Below are 21,011 nucleotides of genomic sequence, written 5' to 3' on the forward strand. Positions count from 1 at the left end.
ATGAAATAAGAAATAATCTAATTGACTTTCTTCAATTTATTTTCAGTGGCTTCTGTTCTCTTGTTGGTCTGTGCAAGTTCTTTCTCATTGAGTAGAATGATTTCTTGCCTGATCCAATAAAATCATTGTTAGCTTGGGATCAACCATGCTGTTCAACTGTAGCTAGATGCTGTAACTAGCTAAGTAACATTGGTAGAGCTTTAACATAGTGTTAATATTTATGGCTGTTAGGACTCTCTTTGGCTTCATCACCATTGGTGCCAATTTCCATCTTGCTCTCTTTTTATTTACAGTCCATGTCTGATTCTTCTTAATACCAAGTGATAGGTTTATATCACTTATGCAATGGATAGGTCTATATCCGTTGCAAGCTCAAGGCTGCTCACGGTTATCTAGACAGTGGTTCCTTCCACCCCATTTCTTGTAAGGAATGCAATCCATTCTCCCAGCTTCTACAACTCCATTGGATCTTTTCGGATGAAACTTTCCATACTAGTGCTTCTGAAGTTTTCCTTTTTCCTTAATCAGGGCATCTACTCCAGGATGATTGACATGGACCATAGCTCCATGTCCTGCACTTCTGCCTTCACTTTCTTCTCCTTCCACCCAAAGCATGGATAGGGTTCCCTTTCAATACACATAAAATGCTGGAGGAACTCAGCAGGTCAGGCAGGCAGCATAGGGTTCCCTTCAGCCTTGCTATACACTTCACCAACCTTCACATTCAAAGGATTATCCTCCTTAATTACTGTCACCTTCAATATGATGCCACCACCAGCACATCTTCCTCTTTCCTCCCTTTTGCATCAAGGACTCCCTGGTTCACTCTCCTACCTTCTCCAATCCACGGCATCTTCCCTTCTTTGCACCTAGGCGGCCAAATACTACTCACAGTGTAACAGAAATTCATTAGATCTAATTCCAATTTTCTGTGTTAAAACAAAACTGGAGGAGCACAGCGGATCAAGCAACATCTGTGGAGGCAAAGGGATGGTCAACGTTTTGGGACGTGACCCTGCATTCGGACTTGAGCAGTTTTTTGCTCCAGATGCCAGCATTTGCAGTCTCTTGTGTTTCCAATTTGGGGTATTTGCATTTGGTCCTTCCATTGTGGCCTCCTCTACATTGGAGAAGCTAAATGCTACTTGGGTTTTGCAGAACACCTCCATGCAGTCCACAGGGGATCCTGCGCTGGAAGCTCAGAATCAGCTGTTGCTTTGATTCTCCCTCCCATTCCCATTTTAACTTCTGTGTTAGGTATCATATGCTGTTCCAGAAAAGTCCAACATAACTTCAAACACCATGTCATGTTATAACCCCTAGGTCTCAACAATGAATGCAACAATTTCAGATATCCAGGCTTTCTGGTTTCTGTCAGAACTGATCAGTTCTGTTGAAAGGACTTCAAACTGCAATGTTAACTCAATTTTTCTCTCTCCACAGATGCTGCCTGACCAGCTGGTTATTTCCAGTAATGGCAGTGTTTTGCATCTCAGAGCTCCAGCTTTTTTTTTCTCTTCACTCCATCCTCATTCATCTTCCACTTAGATCTTCTCCAGACAGATTAGCTGTGATTTACAAGCCTTCACCATCTTTTCAGCCAGTGCCACAATGCCTTGTGTCACCCAGCCTCTTGGTCACCACACAGGCACATCTGCAACCTTAAACATGTTTGGTTTCTAACTTTTGATGAAAAATGATCAACTTGAAATGTTAACTTTTTTCCTCTTCACAGAAACTGATCTGAGTATTTTCTACTTTTATATCATTGGTACACTAATCTACAAGGATGTCTCCCCTGGGTGCATGCAGGCTTTCTGTGGGAAACTAATGTCGCTTTTGAGGTTGAAAGTTTCCTCATGCATCCTCACCAGAAAATTTAGAATGATTAGCAATTTTAATGAGTGCACTAAGCACTGTGTTTGAATAATGTGATTTGAAATGACCATGATTACTTCTGTGTTTCACACTTGTCTGAAACTAAACCAGCAGGCTTGCTACTTGATTGTTTGCTCTGTATAAACTTGGTGTCTGAACAAACAATGTAGTCTAAATTTTGCTATTGACTGAGGAAAATTCAGTCCGGTATATCTGAGGAATTAATTATTGAGGAGAAGTAATGTAATCAGAAAGACCAAGTACATTGGAGGGGAGGGGGTGTGGTGGGAGGGTTTTAATACTCAAAATGCTTTTGGATGACTTGCTTAGTGGATTTGTCTGAATTTTATATATGACCTATGATCCTCTCCTTTTTCTCTTCTTTCTCTCTCCTCAGTTCAAATCGGTTTTTAGATCCTATTCGCAGGACTTTGTTCCTCACCATCATACCTCTGCATCTCCTTCTCTTTGCACTATCTCCTCCCACTTTCCAGTTGTGCACCAATCGAGGAGCTCCGATCTAACCTTGCCAGGCTCAGCTAGCCTAGTGAAAGCTACGGAACTGCTGGACTGCTCTCATGACAATGCAAAGCCTGTTCCTGTCTGCCTCCCTCCTGAATCTGCTTTTCCCACCTCTCTCCAAACTACTTCGGTGAGAATTGCTTACGAATACTTCAGTGCTTTTCAAAACCTGCACCCTTAAATAAAACATACTAAATCTGCAAATGGCATAGAAGAACTTGGTTGATATCTTTATATTTATTCTCCAACTTAAAACTAAATAAATCAACACTCTGTATTAAAAGCATGTTCTCAGTTCAAATGAAGATCTAAACCAGTGAAAATTTTTGGAAAAGGGTGGTTTCAAAATGTAACTTGGTGTTTATAACCAAATGGTCTACTAGTAAGAAATACAGCTTCAATGCTAATGATCATTTTTTAATGGCTATTTCATAACATTATACATCACTTGAGCAAACTTGTCAGGTGAGGTACTAGTCACTGAGGCAAACATCATCTGCTTCATGCAAGCAAACTGCTTAAGCAATCAGTTTCCAACCACCACTGATTTTTACTTATTTGCCACATCAAGCATTCTTCGGCTCCACACTTGTTATGTGTGGTGCACTGAATCCTAAATATGAAAAGATGTGAATTATAATATTTGGGATTCTAATCAATAAGAATGTACTGATGAGACAAAGTAGAACTCCCTTTCTGAACTAATGGTATAGAGAATGTGTACAAACTTTGAGGAAGAGTGATGAGAGGAAAAAGAAATTAAGGATAAGGAGATAGAAATGTGTCAGGGTTGCTATGTTCTGTGTAAAACTATAGTCAAGTAACTAAAAACAAGAGTTTCAATGGATGGTAATATTGCAGCTTAATAGCTTGGTTTAGACTGGTGCAAGACAATGAACTAAATAAACCTGGCTCCAAAACTCCAAGGTGGCAGGGTATGGTTTGAATTATCCTGGTGATCTCCGAGCCATCCTGTTTCATATAAATTATTCAGATATGGGTGTGAGAGAAATTAGATTCATTTGTTGAAAGGTTTGGGTATTGCATTCTAATAGGAATGTACTTGATCCAGGGGCAAGAAACTTTTGCTTGGTCTTGAATCTGTGAAACAAGTCCAGTATCAATGTGGATATCAAGAAGTGAAACAAAGCTTTGATTATACTGGAGGCTCTATTTAAATGTGAATTACCAAAGCACTAAAAAGAAGTATTATAAACAGCAGGAAGTTTAGGGCAGGTGACCAAAGACTTTATGTGGTAAGTTTTAGGGAGGGTCTAGGGGAAAGAAAGTCATAATTTATCAAGACAGCTGAAAGCATGGTGGAGAACAATGAAGGAATTAAATACAGAGTTGTAGGAGCAAAGATCTAGAAGGCTTCCAGGGCTATTACAGAGATCAGTGGAGTTAGGAAGGAAGGGAGTGGAGTGGTGGACTGAACTTAACATCGAAGCATTGTCAATGGGAGCAAGTGTGGGTCAAAAGTGAAGGTACAAGGAGGTGAACAAAACTGAGAACAATTTATCTTGGAACACCGATACAAGTTTCATATGAGCACAAGTTTTTGTGTAAAAATACTTGAATGAAAGTTGCAGCAGAGATAAGCTGATGACAGTGCCAAGTAATATTAAAGAGGAGCACTAAGTAGTTTTCATGATGGAGTGGATGTGAATGGAAATGACTGGCAAACAGTTCAGCTTCAGATCATTTCTTGATGAGAGGAGTAAACCCTGTACCAATGCTAATCTTTCAACAAAGCTCTGAGGTCAGTGGTGCCTCTCTCCTAGATGTTGGTAGCGAGAACACCAGGAGGAAGTAGTTTCTTATTATTGATACCTGTTCAGTCTTTCGTATTTAGTAAGTGCAGGTTGTGTGCAATGCAGTAGTTACATTTTCATATTGGAAGAGAGCTAAAGAGCATGGTTCATTTCTTGCACTAAAGTTTTTAACTACCATCAGAATGTATTGGGTAACTGTACATGCGTAACTCCAGCCCCTTGGGTTATTCAGAAATGTTCTAAATGTTGCATTGCTTGGATCAGTTAAATTTGGCCTTTCACCACAGGAGTGCTGATTGATTAAATCTTCAATGTGTTTCTTTTAAAGAAATGTAACAACTGGCTATAGATTTGTGGCCAATAATCCTAATAAGCAGTTTTGAGATTTTCCTCTTGTGGATTTATTTTTAATAGATGTCTCTTTTAAGGGAAATCCTGAAAAGTTAATACTAATTCGTGAATAAATGTATGCTGTTGAAAGGATGTACAAGTTAAAAAAATTTTAAAAAAACATGGATGTCACCAGTGCTTTTGAAATCCTTTAACAACCTTTTCCATGGAGAACTGTGCAACCAGATGAGATCTCAAATATATGTTGTAGCTGTAGGCTATTGACCACTTGTTTGCACTTGTTTGGCTTTCAGATCATATTATTTACACATATGGTTTTTGCTGGTTTTGTGGGGGGGGGGGGGTGCGGAGCACAAAAGATGCAGTCTTCATGATATTTATGGAACTTCAGCTTGATTTTTATCTCTTTTCAGTTTCACCAAATTCACTGTCTTTTAATTTTTATCAATTCGTGTCAATTAGTCTACAGGATTCACAAGGAAAAGAAATTGTAGGCGTACTGAATCTCATTGTCACATTTCTTGGCAGAGGGTTCATAAAATCAGACTTGAGTTAATGGGGAGAAAAAGCTGTGAATGTGGATTTGCTGATTTGATTTCTGAACATTTAAAAGTGGAAATTCTAAAACTGTATACTTCCCAGAAACAATGTTCTTTTCACTCTTCCCCCCCATCCCCCACGATATCTGTTAAATGCACATATCTATTGAATCATCCAAACATTCACTTTTCTATAATACTATAGAAACAATTACATTCACCCATTGCCTCAAGCCCTTTGTGCTGAAGAGTACTCCATAAATAGATTCTTTGGATATGAAGATCTAACACTATTGAGCTGATTCCCATCAAACCTATTATGGGCCAGATTTTGCTGACTTGCTCCTGCACTTAGAATCATCATATGTGTTTCCAACCACCCTACCCAGCCATGCCTGCGCTTAGTCCAACGAAGAGGCCTTTTCTCACTGGCACACTGCATCTCAAGAGTTCAGTGGCAGGAGGGCCTTGAATTGTGCAGAGGTGGTCCTGCCACAAAGTCTCTTGACAGGTGGTGAAGTTGGGGTCAGGTGATAGAAGCTTCAGTTGATTTACTTTAATTAACGTTCAGATTTTTAATATTAAAAATACTTAAAAGAATTTATAAATTAAAATCATTAACAGAAAGAATTATCCATTTAAAGAAAAAGTTGAACCCTTTCCATTTGCCATATATTTCTTTGTCTTACATCCCACATTGTAGTCTTGGATTCTTTGCCAGGTGTGATCCAGAGAGGTCATTTTATTTTTCATCCATCCCTGCAAGGCTGGATTTAAGATGTACCGGCAATCCCTCACTTCTACATTTGACTGCATGTGTGTGGAAGTCAGAGTTGTACAGCACAGAAGTGGGCCCTTCAGCCTGACTCGTCCATGCCAACCCAACTGCCTATGAATGCTAATACCGTTTTCCTTCATTTGGTCCTTGTTCATCTATTGCTTTCCGATCCATGTACCTGTTGATGCTTTTTAAATGCTGTGATTGTACCTGCCTCTACCACTTCCTTTGGCAGCTTGTTCTATGTACCCACCACCCTCTGTGGGAAAACATGCCCCTCCGATCTCCTTTAAATACTTTCCCTCTCACCTTAAACCCAAGCCATCTAATTTTAGAGTCCCCTCCCTTGGAAAAAGATTCGGTACAAGTGATAATAATAAACTAATACCAATAGTGTAGTGGTTAGCATAACACTATCACAGCGCCAGTGACCCAGGTTCAATTCCCATTGCTGTCTGTAAGGAGTTTGTACGTTCTCCCTGTGTCTGCATGGGTTTCCTCCCACATTCCAAAGACGTACAGGTTAGGAGCTGTGGGCATGCTATGTTGGTGCTGGAAGAGTGAGGACACTTGCGGGCTGCCCCCCCCCCCCCCAGCATATTCTCAGTAACACAAAAAAAACGCACTTCACTGTGTGATTCGATGTACATGTGACTAATAAATAAATATCTCATCTTACTGATCTACCCTATCTGCGCTCCTTATAATTTTGTAAACGTCTTATCAGGTCACCCTTCAGCCTCCTGTGTTCCAGTGAGAACAATCCCAGCCTATTCAATCTCCCCTTGTAACTAAAGCCTTCCATTCCAGACAACATCCTGGTAAATATCTTCTTCACTCTTCTGGCACCACCACATTCTTTCTGTATTGTGACAACTCTCTGTCTAGAAATTCCTGCAGTTTTTATAGGTGAATACTGCCAGATTCCATCATAACAGCTCACAGCAGCCAGCATAATTCAGGCTATTATCTTGTGACCTGTTAGTATGGAGGTATTTATTCCTGAAATTTGTTTTGAACTGATCCTTGTGTCACCATGTCATTGATATCTTGGCTTTGTGTGCTAATAGCCTTAATATCTGAGAATGAGAACAAGAATTTACTTTTAGTGTATTACAGTTTGTTGATAAACAAAATTAACATTTCTGCAAGATGTAGGGTCAGCTAAAAATAATGGCAGATCTATTGTAAGTAATTGTATGGACTGCTAAAAATCTGGTGCAAGAGTTCTGTCCCTGATGTGGGCAATTATCCTTAACATACTGATTCAGGTACAGACTCGGATGTGAAGTAAAAGCATTAGTAATGTTGACTTTTGCCTTCTATCTAGTCACCTAATCTAGTTTCAGGGTTCACCTCTGTTCATAGTGTAATCTTTAATTCACCATGTTCAGTGATGATAACAAAATATCTCCGTTGGGTAATTTTATCGCATGTGATATTTATGGAATGAAGATCACCCCTTCCTCTTGAAAGAGGAATGAAAAACATTTCAATACTACCATGTGAAATCTTTGGTGTGTAAGTTTTATTTGAGATAGATTAGGAGGTATGTAACCTTAGCATTCAAATCTACAATTCATTTTAGATATGATTTTGGGGAGCGATATGATTTTGGGGAGCAATATGTTACAAATTATCAGGACTTGGAAAAATTGGTACATTGTGCCAGATATCCAGTATCTTTGATTTTAATTAAACTTTGATATCAATGAGACTTTTTTCGTTTGGTTTAACTCTATTGCTTACATTGTGGAAAATAAGCATACATAATCTAGTTAGAAGTAATATTTAGATATAAATGTAATCTGATGAAATAAGTACAAATTAAACAGTATTCTGAAAAAATAAGTTAATCATTTGTATAGAGACCATTCATCAGAACTTTAAATACAGGTACATAAGGATAGTCTTGAAAAGAGATCCTCTTACCACTTGTGCATGTGTGTGCCACTACAAGCAAAGGCGAGGCAAAAAATGAGATGACCCATTTCTGGTGCAAGTCTTTTCGCTTTGCACATACTGTTGTTAGCTGGGCACCAGCAAATGCATCACTTGGTTGTCTTGTTCTCCCAAGTGAAATAAGTTGCATGTCATTGAAATCATGATAAATATGTGAGTAGAAGGAAAAGAATAAACAATGTAGCAGAGCATTTCAAGTGCACTTGGGAATAAAAAGAGTTGGATAAATATGGGATATTGAGCTCAAGGTCAGTGTTTGAGTAATGGGGTTTGGCTGCATTTTGAATATTGTCTTGAGTGTGAAAACCATTGTACACAGAAGTGGGAGTGAATATCTTGAGACCTTATGGTCTTCTCTCCTGTAGAGCGAGAGCAATAGTGAGGATGCTGGTGAGGGTGAATACGTTAATCTGTATTCGTCCAACCAAACCAATGGAGACCTCTCTCACCCTGAAGCAGTAAGTAGCATCCGAAGCATGTTGAGTCTTTGGTGCTTGGCTGTAGAGGAAAGCATGTTGGAATGGTTTTCTATTGTGCTGCTCATTTCATTGTGCTGTGAAACTCATCATTAATAAAATTAACACCCCAACCAATTACTCACCCTGTAGTCTTTCTGTATTTGACCCACCGAGAAAGTAGGATATCACATGACCAATTAGCTTGGCAGCTATGCCTAGGAAATGTTGATTTTTTTTTCGCCAAGGAATCTCTAATTAGCATTTCTACTGTTGGCAGTTGACTGAAACAAAACATGGGCTAACTTCTATAAATAGGTAAGAGTTTGCAATATATGCCGTCCCTTTTGTTAAGCTTGCTTGCGTCTCCAAGGACTGCGATGTCCTGTAGCCATCTTTAAAATCTAGACAATTTTTGCTATTTCCAATTCCACACATCAGTGCATCTAGAATATCATAGGTCAGACTTGCAGGTACAACAAAAATGTAATGGACTTAAGCCAGCCATGCTAATGTGGTATTAGTTTAACATTAGGCTTTTGTTGCTTTGCTTACGTTATTGTATTTGAGGTATACGCGTGTAAAGGGTGACTTCACCTTTATCTTAATTCACACATCACTCCTTGCGTTTTTTTAATCTATATTGACTCAGAGTTAAGCAATACTTAAAACATTCATTTTGTTTTCAGTTTTCTTCTTGGGTTCATCCTTCCCTAGTTTGGTAATCCTTGTTAACTGGAAAACTGAGTTGTGACTCCTTTAATTTGCCCTCCCTGTTCATCTCTAAGTGCTTCACTCATTGGTCTCTTTTGCCAAAACCCTAAGCTAGAATTCTTTCCCTGGGCTACTTGATCCTTGTGCCCTTTCTCCTTTAGGATACTCCTTAAATCTGCCTTTTTGACCAAGCTTTAATATAACTTTGATAGAGTAAAATGCCCCAGTGCTCTTTTTGGTAGTGTTATTTAAAAAGTCTAAAGGCATTATACATGTATCAGTTGTTTTGCCTCTTTTTTTTTGCTTGTCGCATCTAATCAAGTTGGAATAAGAAGTACGTGATTGTTACATTAGTCCCCAGCATCTCTTTATGCAGAAAACTCATCTTGTACTGCATCATTTAAGACATTTAGAACAGAATTTATCTTGCTTTCTCTGAGCACGCAGCTATAGCACACAGTTTAATTTCTGCATCAGGTTCAGCATATACAAAATACTGAACTACTTCAGTGCTCCAGTCATTGATCAAAGTTGTAGTTGAGAAGTCTGTGGTTGTTGGTCATGGTGTAGCTTTTAGCTTCTAATACATATGCCTTTAACGTGCTTCATACTACTATACATATAACTGCTTGCATGGAGAATGGCTATTGGTTTCTAGAGCACTTTCTCTCATATGGCTGCAGTCATGAAAATGGATTGATTTTGCTTTTTACTCTAGCCATTTTTGCATGAGGATATTGAGGAAAAATATAGACCTTTGAAGAATAGTAAACATGTAACTAGTTGCTAGCTATTTGTCTGAAAGGGATAATCCATTAATTTTTTTTCTCCATATGTGTATTTAAATATAACCACCAGTTTCTCTGTTTTGCACATTGCTGTTTTTCCTTGAACATGCACCACATCTTAAATGAAACATACCTAATACCTGTTGAGATTGGGGGATGAAACGATCACCCAGTTAATTTGGGATTGTACTTGATTGACCTGTCTGCATTTTTTCTAACTATTGTAAGTGCTATGGCCTTTTGGAAATGCTTCACTTCTATTAGAGCTATGGATAAAATGCTCTCACCCTGCAGTTTGAGGGTTCCAGGTGTGTTGTGCTTGTGTATGACATAAAATTTAGTGCTACAAAAGTTAAATAAGTATTTTAATCCCCTGCACTACCTAGTGGACTATTTAGCAGCAAGTTTAATGCCTTTCATATTAGTGGCTGCTACTACTACACTAATTTCTGAAAACTATTTTGGGTAATAAATATCTCTTGGCACTCATGTTGACTGTAACAGTTTCCAAAAGTAGTTTTCTGCAGATTTTCGTAATCCTTTTTAAAATAATACAGAGTCATAAAATCAATATTAATAAGTTCATATGGATTTGTAAATTTATTACCTTTTAAGACATATAAACTGATTGGATATTTGACGACTTTGCTGAAGGTGCATCTTGACCCATATGAGATGATGCATAGCATATTATTTTCCATACTTTAATGCTGGATAATTCTGTGGCTCTGTACACTTTTTCTAGTTCGTAATATTCAGTAGTGGATATTTGCAGATCGTATTTTTGGATATTATACAGTAGCCAATTGATATTTAGCACTTAAAAAGTTTAGTATTTACTGGGGGAAAAACAACCCAGTGTTAGTCATCGACCATTTTTGTTCTTTTTTTTCTGGCTATTCAGGAAATACCGATGTGTGCTGATACTGTAAGTGATTCCATCTTTAACTTTTGTCTTAAATTACATTAGTACAACTGCTCAGCAGCTTGTAGCACATTTTTAGACAGTGTTATCATCAATGGTAGATAATACTTGAGAATGTCTACTTCCAATGTATTCGAAAAGCTGTAGATGATGAAGTGATTGAGACTGTGTCTAATTTAATTCAAAAGTGTGCTGCTGGCCTATGAGCCAAATATAATTCCTAGTGCTTTTTTTCCCCCCCAAACATTGCATAATCTGGTTAATTTCATTCCAGGAGCCTATAGAATCTCCTAATGAAGAAGAGGTCCATCACAGTGATTCCCTGAAATCAACTAATGTAAAGGAAAACCAAGACAGAAATGACAGGTGGGATTGAAGAACTAAAGACCTCTACCACCTAATCAAAACAAAATCTTGTTTGTGAAATTCTTCTGAATTGTAAATATCTACTTGACAATGAGCTGTTGTTTGTTACTAGCATATATATGTATTTTTTCCACAAGACAAATAGGCCTATTAATTACATGAATAAAAGGGTGTGTTCATTAAATTTGGGATTTGTTCAGACACAAACTACATAAAAGATAACAAGGATCTGCTTAATGCTAAAGCTAAAAAAACTTCTATAAATTTTGTATTATGATTCAGTTCAAAGTAAGATATTAATATTGGCTTTAAGATTTGTCACAGCCAGGGAGAAATAGAATAATTTGAGTATGAAATCAACTGCATTAAACGGAGACAATTGTGCATTTGTAAAGCACTATTAAAAATAAAAACTCAATCTCTAAGGCTTTCATTCAGGAGTTAAAAATACACCACATAAATGGGAGTGAGAACAAAGCAATGATCAAGTAAGTAAATTTTGTAATGTCATAGTCATACAGCACAGAAACAGACCTATCAAGTTCATGCCAACTGTCAATCATCCATTTGCCTCAATTCCCCATTCTCATTTTATTCTCCCAAGGTTTTGTGTAAAGAAACAATTAAGTAGAGGAATTTATAGAGGACTGGTTAAAGTGGCATTTGGATAACTGAAAGCTCTGCCACTAATGGTAGGGTAGAGGAGAGGAGAATGCTAGCGTGTGAAGTATGATGGGATACTAGAGTGGGAAAGACAATCGAGGGATTTATCAAAGAGAAATTGAAATTAATTAATGTATTAGTGATTGTACAGCTAAGAAGTGGGGATAGTTTGGAATATTAACCAAGTATGAAGGTTTAGGCTGAAGTGGCCAAAAGATCAGTTTAGTTTAGAGTTTGTAGAGATTGGGAACTTGGATGGGGATAGAGCGAGGACTAATGGGGGAGGGGTGGGAAACAAATTTCGAAGGGTCTTTAGTATGGAATATATGATGCAAGGTTTCAGCCCGAAACGTCAACAATTTCTTTCCTCCCACAGATGCTGTATGACTCAGAGTTCCTCCAACCCATTGTTTGTTGCTCTAGATTCCAGCATCTGCGGTCTCTTGTGCTCTCCATATGTGGTTTCACTAGAATGTGTTTATTCTGTGTATTCTTGCAGATCCCCTTGAATGTTTGCCACTGCATCTCAATTGACTGAACCCTTAACCTAATTTGACAGTTTTCCTTGGCTAGCTTTTTCATATGCCTTGTAATTGCCCTAATTTAGTTTTAAAATACTAGTCTTGGCCTGTTCTTCTCTTTCTCAAACTGAATGTAAAATTCAATTGATCACTGCCTGGGGTGCCTTCATTATGAGATCATTAATTAATCCTATCATGTTGCATGATACCAAGTCTAGAACACCTGCTTTCTGGTTCAAGACCTGCTGTTCTAAGAAACTATATTGCAAACACTCTGACCTCATTAGGTTGGAATTAAACTGAGCACAAAGTAATACCCCTGGAAGGCGGTGATTGTATGAAATTTAAGATCCAATTTTGGCCCAGTGTTCACGTGTTGCAATTGAAAACCAAAACCAGAGCAGTCAATTCTTCGGTTAAACCTACCTTTTGAGCATTATGGGGAGAAATTTCTCAGCTAATTTATTATCATCAACATAAACTAAAATATTCCTGCTGGAATAGTGTATATTTAGAATATATCAGATCCACTGAACTTTGCTTCTGAAGAAAACTGAACAATATTCTGGCTTACATTCATGCCTTATTTTTGTGGTGTTTGAAGTCGACCTGTCTCATATGCCTATTGATTATTTCTGTACTGTTTGTCTTTTCCTTAGGCGAGCAGACACACAGAATACACCTGACTTGGATCAAAATGATGAAACGGATGAATTGTCCCTCATAAATCATGATGAAATTGTGGCTCGACTTACTCTCAAACAAGAGGTAATGCCGCCTTTAGCATAGCAGTTAATAGCTGGCACAGAGCTGACAATGGAGAAATCCCCCATTTTATCTGTGAGGGGATTGCTGTGAGAGACCTTGGTATAATTGAATGTTTTATTGAATGTGATGGGATGATGGACGGAACTTTTAGCTGGGGTGGAGGAACATACATGGGTTTGCAATTGGTATTGCATCCAACTAATTTGTTGTAACTTGCATCGGAGTCTAGATACTTTTTGACTGCCTCGCCTAAGAGATCTATGGCAGATCTTGAGCCACTGATATGCAGTAAAGATGTTTGTTCAATAATCCCAGCCCAGAGTCCTTTGTTACCTTGGTTGAAAATGCACACATTTTACTTTATTTATACAGCACAATAAGAGGCCCTTCCGGCCCAATGAGTCCGCGCCGGCGACTTAAACCCATGTTAACTTACCTGTACGTCTTTGGAATGTGGCAGGAAACTGGAGCATGCAGAAGAAACCCACGCAGACATGGGGAGAACATACAAACTCCTTACAGACAGCGGGAATTGAACCCCGATCGCTGGTGCTGTAATAGCATCATGCTAATCGCTATGCTACCCTGCCCCCTCGTACCATACAGTACACAGTCGAGCAAGATCCCAAATTTGGTGTCCTGAGCCACTGTAGTACAGAGCTGCTGGAATTAAAGAAAGCCTGGGTGGGGTAATGCTGAAGTGGGGTTGGGGAATGAATCTGAATTGAACTGAAATCAAGCCAGAATCCCATATTGGCAATTAGTTTGTCAGGTGCATTAGTGCCAGTCGTATTGAAGCTAACTGCTTTCATTTTATTTCATCTCTAAGGAATTCTGAAAAAGTGATGCAAATAGCAATGCAAATGCAATTTGTATTATAAATACACAAAATACAATATAAATTGGTAAATTTGTGTTGTCTTAATTAAAATATTTTTGAAGAAGTGAATATTTTAAAATTAACGTGGAGATACTAGATAAATCGAAACTAGTACTGAAATTCCAGGACTAACAAGGTCTCTAGAAATTGTATTGGGTATATTATGCTGTCAAACACAAAAGCGTCAGTCGTAACTTTCTGCATTTTAAACGAGGAAACTGTTGGTGGGTTGTTGTTTGATATCAACCTGATTTAAATAAAAATAGACTAAAAGTATTACCTGATTAAAAGAAAACGTTTCATGTGAGTGGCTCTCAAATGTGATTCTGATTCAGTCAAAGAAAGGTGCACCACTTGTATTAAGGTAATAAAATGATCTCTGGATCTGATCACAGAGTTGAAATACTTTTACCTTCTGCAATGTACCTGGTTGTACAGATTCTTTGTGCAAACATGGATGGTGCATTGCATTCAGCTTTTAGTCATGTGAACCAATGGAGTGAAATGCTGGGTCTTGCAAAGGAGTTTTGCATCTGAAATTTAGGATTAAGTTACTGTACCAAGTTAAATTGGGTTAGTGAAGACACGAGAGACTGCAGATGCTGGAATTTCAAACATCTGTAGTCTTGTGAAGGGTCTTGTACCAAAATGACAATTGTAGCAGTCCAGGTGAAGGGTCTTGACCTGAAACATCAACTGTCCATTTCCCTCCATAGATGTTGCCTGACCTGCTGAGTTCCTCCAGTAAATTGGGTTAGTGCTTTAAATGTGCATTAAATTTGTTTACTTTCTTTGGTCATCAATTTGACCAGTTCAAATGATCTAGTTTTCAATGTTGAGAACCTAAGGTAAAGCGCGAGATCCACTAAAAGCTTTTATGTCTACAGAAGACCAAATTTTTCATGACAGGAAACCTGTTACATTTACGATTTTCCCCTGGGGTACACAAAAGATAAAAATGAACCCCAAAATGGGCTAGTTCTCATATTGCTACAATAACAATAACAGAACTCAATGTAACCTGAATCTCCAAAAAAAAAAATTGAATTGAATGCAAACAATTGTTGCCTCAGCTTCAGAAGAAGAATTCTAATATTCAGAACAGATACAGAATCATTAATGACTGTGCAATAGGAAGCCTCGCCTCTTTATAGCAGGATTGATTGAGTTGTGACAGCAAACCATTTGGTATCCAGCAGCTGTCAAAAACAATCAGACAATTCATCACTTCTCAGAGTGTGTGTGCTCCAGGGAGTGGTGGGGGAAGGGAAGGGTGCACTGGAAGGACAACACTGGAATCTATATGCAATAATTTTGAATGTATAGTTGAAGTAAGGAAATTGTCAATTTGGTACAATGTTTCTTGCATGAAAAACAAAAGAATAATTTTACTGATCATCGTAAATTAGTAATCAAATTTGAGGTTGTTTCCAAGTTTATACTGAAACGTGCATTATTTGATCAATCAATATCTATCCCTCATGGTGGAGAATAAGGGATATTTTATCTGTGGGTCTGAAGGTGGCCGATAAGGTTGATCTAGGAGTGGCAGATTCTGTTGCAACTGGCTTTTGGTTTCCATACAGCCCTGAGTCATTTTGGTTCAGCGTTCTCCAATACCCACCAAGTATGCACTTGCCTGGAGTGCATCTTCTGACAGCTTCTCGCATAAAAATGAACACAACACGGTAGTAAATGGAAGCCCCACTCTCAGAAATGCTCTAACTGCGCAATTCCCCTGACCTGAAACATTAACTCTGCTTCTCTTTTTACAGATTCTGTCTGACCTGCTGAGTATTTACAGTCTTCTGTTTTTATTCCCAATACTTAACCTGCTGTTAGAGAATGAATTTACATTGATCTCTGAGGTTCACTAACATGGAAAAACTAAAAAATATCACATTATAAAACAAATTTTAAAAAATTGTAATAGTAATTAAAATGCAAAATACTTTAATATTTTTGTAATTGGTAAACTGAAATGTGTTTAATTTTTATTATCTGAAACTAGGTAGTCTTCTGTGACTTCATATTTTCTTCCCATCACAGAGGGATGCACTGTACATTCTTCATTGTCAAAAACAATACTATTCATAATTGGGTTTATGAGGGAAAAAATAATTCAGTCTTTCACATGGGATTTAGCCTGTCAAGTATCTCCTTTGCCACTTCGCACATTGCATGCAAATTGTATCCAGGTGCTATGTTGTTCATAAGCACTCATTCATTCAAGTGCACGTGATTTCAGTCTAATTCAAGCACTATTTCATGGAGGAAAATATTGCCCAAAAAAGTACCAGAAATATTGGACATCTTAAACTTTTATGAACAGACTTTGCCATCATCCTGTAGCCTGAGCAGTTTTGATTAAATATAAATCATTTTTGAACCCTCATTGAGGTTCCTTCCATAATTTTAAGTTCAATCGTGGAATCATCTAAGAGTTCAGAATTTGAGGATTAAGACATATTACTTAACTCAAGAAGAAGGCATTTGTTAATCACAGTTTTAATCCATCCTCTCATTCATCATCACTAATTGAAATTCAAGCATAGCGACTTCTTTCCTTTCCAGTTCATTGAAACCTGGTTTTGCCACTTCAGCTACCCACTTCCTCCAAAATATCATCCCCCTGGGGGGTGCTGGAGTGGTGAAACAAGATCAATGCAGCCTTCAGCATACAAACTGGAGATGCTATCAGAGATGCTCTGTAATGAGTGGTTTGGGCATGCTAGGAGAGAAGTAAAGCTGGGTGTCATCAGTATGGCCCTAGAGATAACATCTGAGAGCCACAGGAGGAAATCTCAGATGGGATACTTTGGTTGTGAATTGGTTTCTGGAAAATAAGCAGTAGTTGGAAAGATAACGGATATTGGGTCAGATGAGTGCTAGGTCAACACCACAGAGGTGCCGGAGTGTTGACTGTACTGTATATTTTTATTGTACTAGTTTAGAACTTGCATTCAGTGACTAAGCAACAGCATTCATGGGTGATCTCTATAAAATTCCCCACAAGGTTTAGTGATCTCTGCTTAGTATGTTCCCACAGAAACCACAGTTCCTAGCAATGACCACAGTTAATATCTACACAGCAGCCTATAATAATTTTTGCTTTCACAATCTAATGTGTCCACCTATTCCTCCAGTCGGTCTATCTCTCCTTGGTCTATTACTATTCTTCTCGTAGTTCACTATGCTCACAGATATTATTGCATTTACCTGTGAAAATTGTGCCCTGTGCACTCTTCCAAGTATTTAATATACATTAAAGCACTCCATATATAAATCTCACTATATACTTCCCTCCAGTCTGAAAAACAGTCACTCACTAAGTTTTCTGTCACTTAGCTGTTTTGTTTTATCCATGCTACTGGTTTTCTGCTGACAGATAGGGATGGTAAGTTTTGGGAACCTTGGATAACAAGAGATATTGTAACTTGAGTCAAAAAGTAAAAGGAAACATATGTAAGGTTTAGGAAGCTGGAATCAGAAAAAAAACCCTTGAGGAATATAAAGGAAGCAGGAAAGAACTTGAACAAGAAATTAGCGGGACTAAAAGGGGCCATGAAATGTTCTTGGCATGTAGGATTAAGTAGAATCCCAAAGCATTTTATATGCATGTTAGGAGCATGAGGGTAGCCAGGAAAAGGGTGGGTCCACTTAAGGACAAAGGAAGGAATTTATGCGTGGAGCCAGAGGAAGTAGGTGAGGTCCTTATTTAATACTTCGCATCAGTATTCACCAAGGTGAAGGCCCTGGATCGTGGTGAGATTAGGGAGTGATATATCAATATTCTAGGGCATGTTGATATTAAGAAGGGGGAGTTGTTGAGTGTCTTGAAAAACATCAAGGTGGATATGTCCTCTGGGCTTAATGAGATCTATCCCAAGATACTGAGGGAAGCAGGGGGATACTGCTGGGACCTTGACAGAAATCTTTATATTCGCTAGCCACGGGTGAGGTGCCAGTAGACTGGAGAATAGCCTATGTCGTTCCTTTCTTTAAGAGGTGTAGCAGGGACAACCCAGGAAATTAATGGCCAGCAAGCCTTACACCAGTGGTAGGGAAATTATTGGAGGAACTTTTTGGGGACAGGATTTACTCTCATTTGAAAAAGCAAGGACTTGTAAAGTATGAAGACAAAAGAGATGGCAGATGCTGGAATCTGGAACAAACAGAATGCTAGAAGAACTTAATGGGTCAAGCAGCATCGATGGAGACAAAAGGTGTAAGTTGACATTTTGGATCAAGACCCTGCATCAGGACTGAGGGAGCAGAAAAGATGGCCAGTTTATAGCAGTATGAAGGGAGGTGAGATGGGATAAAGACTGAAGGTGGGACCAGATGGGGGAAGAATGATGGGCAGGTGGAGGATTGGCATCATATGCTGGCAGATGGGATTAGTTTAGATTGACATCATGGTTGGAGCAGACATGGTGGGCCGAAGGTCCTGATTTTGTGCGGTTCTGTTCTATGCTTCTATTCCATGAGCGAATTTATCAAATGCCTTTTGAAACATCAAATACACCATGTCAACAGTAATTCCCTTGTTAATCCTATCTGTCCACCAAGTCTCTCTTGGAATAGTTGAAGTCTCCCAAAGTTACAACTCCATGGCTTTTGCATATCTTAGTGATTTCCCTGTAGATTTGATCCTCTATATCCTTCCCAGTAGTTAGCAGTCCAAAGAATACTCCCAGTAATGTACAGACACTCCAATTGTTTTTAACTCCTACCTAAACAGATTTGATTCTTGACTGCTCCAGGATATTCCCTCTCTCTACTATCGCAATATTCTCCTCAGTCAGTACTGCCATCCTCCCTCCTTTCTACCCTTCACCATCTTTGCTGAACATCTCGTATTCAGAATATTTTAAACTGTCTCCATTATTAATACATCGTTATTCCATGTAATTGCACCTGCAGCTCTTCATCCTTGTTTAATAATTTTATTTCTCTTAAGTGCATGCTCTGTAACCCTATTATGTACCGTCTCTTAGTCTGATCCCTTGTGAAGACGTACCATTTCGTGCTCTGGTACCTTCTATCTCCACCAATTCTTTGCATGATTGTATAATTCTTCTGTTAAATGCTGAGATTACAAAAGCCAGATTAAATATCACTTTTTAAAATTGTCAAACATGTAGGTTAAATAACCCAAAAATCAAAATGCACTTTACTACAAATCTGACAAATCTTTCCCCATAATCAGCCCCTATGTTTAGTTGTCTTTGCTGGTTGGCTTTATTCCATCGTGCGTTCATGTACATCCAACAACTAAATAACTGGCAAGTTATTTCTAATATTTCTGTAACTAATAAACAAAAGTGTTAACAAAATGAAGAAATGATTTTATTTCCAGGAGATTGGTCTTTAACAATCTGATCACCTGAGTATCCTCAAAGCATTTGTTTGCATTCTCATTCATTTTTATCCATTAAATTAAATCTTGGATTAAAATAAATCTGTTTTTTTTTTCTTGTCAGTAAATTGCTGACTTCTTTGTGCATCTTCATTGGCTTTTCTTCTCACGGGGCACACTTTGATCCATTGGATCCTTTTCTCTGCGTTCGTAAAGAAGTAGTTGTATTTTTTCATGCATCTTTCTCTCCTCCTCTGAGATGGGAAATTTTTGACTGCACTTAAAAGTACACCAATGCTATACATCGATGTTTGCAGTAAAGTTACTATTTTTCCTGTAAATCTAAGCTTACCACAAAATACTTATTCCTGCATACTGCGAAGAAGATTTAACACCACATCCTTTTTATCCATGCCATATTCTGTTTGTTCCCGGACTGAATTTATTTTAGTTTATTTGAAATCTGCAGATAAACTGAAGAATCAGCCATCAGAGTAATCAAAAAGTTAGTACTTCATTGACAGCTTCTCATTTTTACTGTTGACTAAGCAATTCTATTAATTTTATTTTGTTGCTTAAAAATATTTAGTTCCTATTTCTTTCTTGACCTCTTCTGAAATTGAAAATGATGCTTTAGCCAAATCATAGCGGAATGTAGTGAAGCACGATATTCACCAATTTAAGTATATCAGTCACATAGAATTGAGAACTGGTATGGCTATTGAGTGATTAAATTACTAGGGCATAACTTTAATTCAGTTCCTATTTTTGATTCATTCCTTTGTTCCTTTTATATTTCTTCTATTATAAATTGCTATAGCTGCAATAATAAAGAATGACTGAGTTCGTCTTATGGTCATTATTCTTCATGGGAGGGAGAGCATAAAGGGATGAATTTTGCACTATTGGCTCCAATTTACTTCCCAGTAGATACTTATGAAAACTTGCAGGAACTGCCAGGATGATTCTTTATTGAGAGGCTGTGTTGGAAAGGGTACCACATGGGGTTGCCAAAAGAGTGATGCCCACAGAATAACAAAATTTGTCAATTAATTTGCAGCTCCAAACACTGCTGGAATTGTCAAACTCAAATCTTTTAAGTGTTTTTTTTCCTGAGAGCATGCTTTTCAAAAAATGCTAATAAGTCATTAGAGATTTTTGGAAAAAGGCGTAGAAGATTTTAAAGGCATTAAGATACTATGTGTATATATGGACTTCTGAAAAGGCTTTTGATAAGTATGAATTTAGACATTAACAAAACTAGGGTCCATGGGATCAAATGGGTAATGGGTAGCTTGGTACAAAATTGTCTGAGAGAAGTGAATTGTGGTGAACTATTTTTCTAGACTGGATGGAAGTATACAGTGATATTTCCTAAAGTTCAACAATTTAATTAAGGAACTGTTTAAAATGAACTAATGCCATGGATTTGGAGAGCATAATTTGTTAAAAAAAAATTTACAGATATGAAAGTCAAAAACTGTGAGGAAGATGACTGTAAATTACTGGAGGGTCAACAGACTGGTGTAATAGACAGATGACAGAGCACAAAGAGTAAAGACTTATCCAATTCTGGGTACCATGCTCGAAGAATATTCCAAGGCTGAGGGATTTCTGTTATATACTGGACTAGAGATGCTGTGATATCCTCTCTAGAACAGAGAAATCTCAGAAGAGATTTATCTTTAAAATCATAACTGGTGTGCATAGTAAATGAGGAAAAATTGATCATAATGGCTTAAGGGACAATAATGAGAGGGCAAA

General features: G+C 37.9%; 1 protein-coding gene across 13 annotated transcripts in view; it reads left to right on the top strand.

Moving 5' to 3' along the window:
* The window catches only part of LOC127581994 (rap guanine nucleotide exchange factor 1-like), a 149,671-nt gene that overhangs the window by 103,814 nt on the left and 24,846 nt on the right, over positions 1 to 21,011 (top strand). For 3 of the 13 annotated variants that reach the window (XM_052036882.1, XM_052036886.1, XM_052036883.1), the window contains 5 exons: positions 2,276 to 2,530; positions 8,171 to 8,263; positions 10,667 to 10,690; positions 10,962 to 11,053; positions 12,897 to 13,005. In XM_052036882.1, the coding sequence (XP_051892842.1) occupies positions 2,276 to 2,530; positions 8,171 to 8,263; positions 10,667 to 10,690; positions 10,962 to 11,053; positions 12,897 to 13,005 (573 nt within the window). The remainder of the gene's footprint in view (positions 1 to 2,275; positions 2,531 to 8,170; positions 8,264 to 10,666; positions 10,691 to 10,961; positions 11,054 to 12,896; positions 13,006 to 21,011) is intronic. The other 10 variants (XM_052036887.1, XM_052036891.1, XM_052036895.1 and 7 more) reach the window with 6 other exon arrangements.

The sequence above is a fragment of the Pristis pectinata genome, chromosome 23 (assembly GCF_009764475.1).
Source record: "Pristis pectinata isolate sPriPec2 chromosome 23, sPriPec2.1.pri, whole genome shotgun sequence".
Taxonomy (NCBI): domain Eukaryota; kingdom Metazoa; phylum Chordata; class Chondrichthyes; order Rhinopristiformes; family Pristidae; genus Pristis; species Pristis pectinata.